This window comes from Helianthus annuus, chromosome 2, assembly GCF_002127325.2.
Source record: "Helianthus annuus cultivar XRQ/B chromosome 2, HanXRQr2.0-SUNRISE, whole genome shotgun sequence".
NCBI lineage: Eukaryota > Viridiplantae > Streptophyta > Magnoliopsida > Asterales > Asteraceae > Helianthus > Helianthus annuus.
The window spans coordinates 74,429,189-74,432,601 of NC_035434.2; the positions used below are offsets into that span (position 1 = coordinate 74,429,189).

Here is a 3,413-nt window from a genome sequence, read left to right on the forward strand (position 1 = left end):
TCCCATTTTTATAATCTTCGTTTGCATTCACCAGAGTAACACGCTTGTGGTAAGTGGTGACCTTAATAGTAAGCAACTTATACCCATAAACCATAAAGCTAAACGTGATACAAGAATATTAATTTAACTTACTCATGTATACGAGAACATGCGCCAAACGTTAACACACGATAAATCAAATATACTCGCAACCTTCTCTAACATTACAAATGTATCAAAGAAAATTCAAGACTTGCTGATCAAACTTCTAAGAACGATAACCGAATAAATTGTTCAAAGAGTTCCACAACACAACAACACAATGCATATAAGCAACAACCAATAGATTAACATCAACCACAAACTATTAAACAACTCTCCAGCCATGAGGAACCAACACAATCCAAAACAACCAAACTTCATTGTTTGATCAAAGGCTCTTTACTTCACTAACAAACTTAACACGCCTTTCCCCATGTTCGCAGTGACAATATCTCGCGTGTTTTCACCGAAAGCAAAGTAACCCAACACTCCAAAAACCCCATACACAGTTGCCATGGAAAACATAGCCCAACCCAAAACAAAACCGAACCTTTTCTTATCCCTAGCTTCCGCTTCAAGCGGCAACGCCATTCCAATCCCTTCAAACGAAAACAAAGCCACTCCAAGCCCATAACAAAACGTCGAAAAGCTCCCAAACACGTGCACATTTGTGGTCGTTTTCAGAAACACGACGACGTCTTGAAACATCACTACCCCTGACAACACTCTTTCTCATATCCCGACCGATTCATCTGATCGGCAATCGCTTTCAACTCCTTAATTGCATCACTATAAACCAACTCGACATAAACATCACCTTTTAAACTCACACCTCTATCATGGTAATATGCACTTCCTCCATCATCATCTTCCCTGTAACTCTCAAAATCCTCCCCATATTCAACCTCGCTAACCGTAAACGATCCCGAATCTTTACGGATTGAACCGTACAGCCTCTCAACATCAACAAAAACCAAAAACTACAAACCCTAAAACACAAGATCCAAAACTTCTACTCTAATCGATCATGATAACAACACAATTAACCTAAAAAAACAATAAATTCTTCACCGATCGGCACCTAAAACTCTAAACGAGTGATCAACAATTGAACAAACTTACCGGAAAACTGAAATTCGGTTGTAATTTGGATATTCAGCAACTGGATGAACAGAATTATACGGAATTAAGAGGTATTGGGGCCTCGAATTTAACCCATGAGAGCTTGATCTGGCAACGGTTGTTCTTGTTGTTGTTGTAGAGAGAGAGAGAGGTGGTGTCGGTTTGATTCAACGAAGAAGATAACCCATTCTTCAACCCGTGCTTTCTTTTTTTTTTCAACCCTAACTGACCCATTCTAATTTCTCAACCCTATTCGACCCGTAATTAAAATTTTTTATTTTTTAAATAACCTAATTGGACCCCCTTAACTAAACTTCCTCACCCAAATTCACCCAATGTAATTAAAAAAAGACCCAGATTGACCCATTGTATTCTATTTGGGTCAGAATTGCCCCCCTACCTGGCACTATTCTCTCAACTTTAAAATGTATATGTAGGAAATACGTGATTATTCTATTAAAGTTATATTAATAATAAATAATAGAAAGAAATATTCTCTTTGTATCTTTGAGAAATTATAGTAGACGTACTCTGAAAAAATGTAACAAAAATAACTTATAATACAATATATATAAATCAAAAGAATTAATCGTAGTTTTTAACAAGAGCTTGAATCGTGTATTTCGGTACGACCCGTTGCGTAATCTTCACCGAGGACTTTCACCACTAGCTTCTTCTTGTATGATTAGTTGTGTAGTATTCAATGAGATCTTGAATCACGTTTTCTTGTACGATGCTTTGCTACAATAAAAAACAGAAAGTGTTGACACTTGTGGTGTCACACCCCAACCGATGACGGAAACATCGGGGCATGGCACTGAGCGAAACAGATTGTCCAGAAGTTTCTATAACAACTACCGTTACCAATTATTTAAAGCATCACGTCCCATACCATGACATAATAAGTAGCATAGTTACTACAGACAAAATCAAGACAAATAGTTCTGTTCCGACAACTCAGATTTCAATTAAAGATAAATTGTTTGTTTGTTTCTAGACTCTTCCTAACTTGATTCCACAGAGTAGGCATCCTAGCAAGTAGCATCCTAAACACCTGTCACATACGTTAAAATAAAGGTCAATACACATAGTGTAAACGTGAGCATACAAGTTTGATATAGCATAATAGAGTTCGAAATAGTTTACGCATAACCAGCATGTACAACGTATAAAGTGAAGCATGTAAGTTATCGACAAAGATTCTATCAATACCAATGACTGCGAGTTGACTGCGAGTAATGAGTGCGCAACACATGTTCACCACTGCGAACACGTGAAGTAATATCCTAAAAAACCCCTGTCCACGACAGGTGCTGAGTCCAAACTATATTACTATCGTTGCTAAGGCAGGTAGACAGCAATCAATGTGTTAACATAACAAACAGGCATTCATCGAGTCACGTATAACATGCAATAGCGGTTAGCGTATAAATAGTGTTTGCGTTGTGTGATGTGATTTGAATATAGATAATGTATGTAACACCCAAAAGTGCTAAAAGCAAAAAGGGATCAAGTATACTCACAGATTGTGTTTAATAATAAACACAACCTTGGATTGAAGGGAGCGCTTGTAACAGCCCGCACTTTCGTGCGTTGTTACTACTCGTTATACTCGTTACGCCTAGCATCAGAGATTCGGATCATAATGTAACTATATCGCATACATCGCTATATCGCAACATTTTCGCATATTATCGCATATTTTATCACTATCACGTCACATTGCACTTGTTGACAACCACGAAGATGACAAGTGAGGACCAATTCTACCCTCCTCGATGACCGTGAAAGCGTCGCAAAGTAACGCATATTCAAAACGAAACCCGGTTATTGTATCGCAACTTTGAAATATGGATACGTACATACGACCCTTGTGATTAATATATAATAATAATAATAATAATAATAATAATAATAATAATAATAATAATAATAATAATAATAATAATAATAATAATAATAATAATAATAATAATAACTAAATATAGGAAACGCGTACCCAAATATATCGCAACGCTCGAAACAATGAAGCTCGTCGCGCCAGAAGTCTGCTAGGATAGGCCATCCGAACGGATGGGCCATCCGGACGGATCGGCCATCCAGAGGATGGGCCATCCGAACGGATAGGCCATCCGACCCGGTTCACCACATCACCTCCACTATTCTCCCTTACCTTTCAACTCCTTAATTGCATCACTATAAACCAACTCGACATAAACATTACCTTTTAAACTCACACCTCTATCATGGTAATATGCACTTCCTCCATC

General features: G+C 37.7%; 1 protein-coding gene across 1 annotated transcript; it reads right to left on the reverse strand.

The window, feature by feature from the left end:
* Positions 1-420: 420 nt before the first annotated feature.
* Positions 421-729, reverse strand: LOC110892319 (amino acid transporter AVT3A-like). The gene has a single exon (XM_022139491.1). The coding sequence runs from the start codon at positions 727-729 to the stop codon at positions 421-423; it is 309 nt and encodes a 102-aa protein (XP_021995183.1).
* Positions 730-3,413: the final 2,684 nt, after the last annotated feature.

Bases quoted from the DNA above. Each gene is read 5' to 3' on its own strand.
- LOC110892319 (XM_022139491.1), bottom strand. From the start codon at position 729: ATGTTTCAAGACGTCGTCGTGTTTCTGAAAACGACCACAAATGTGCAC.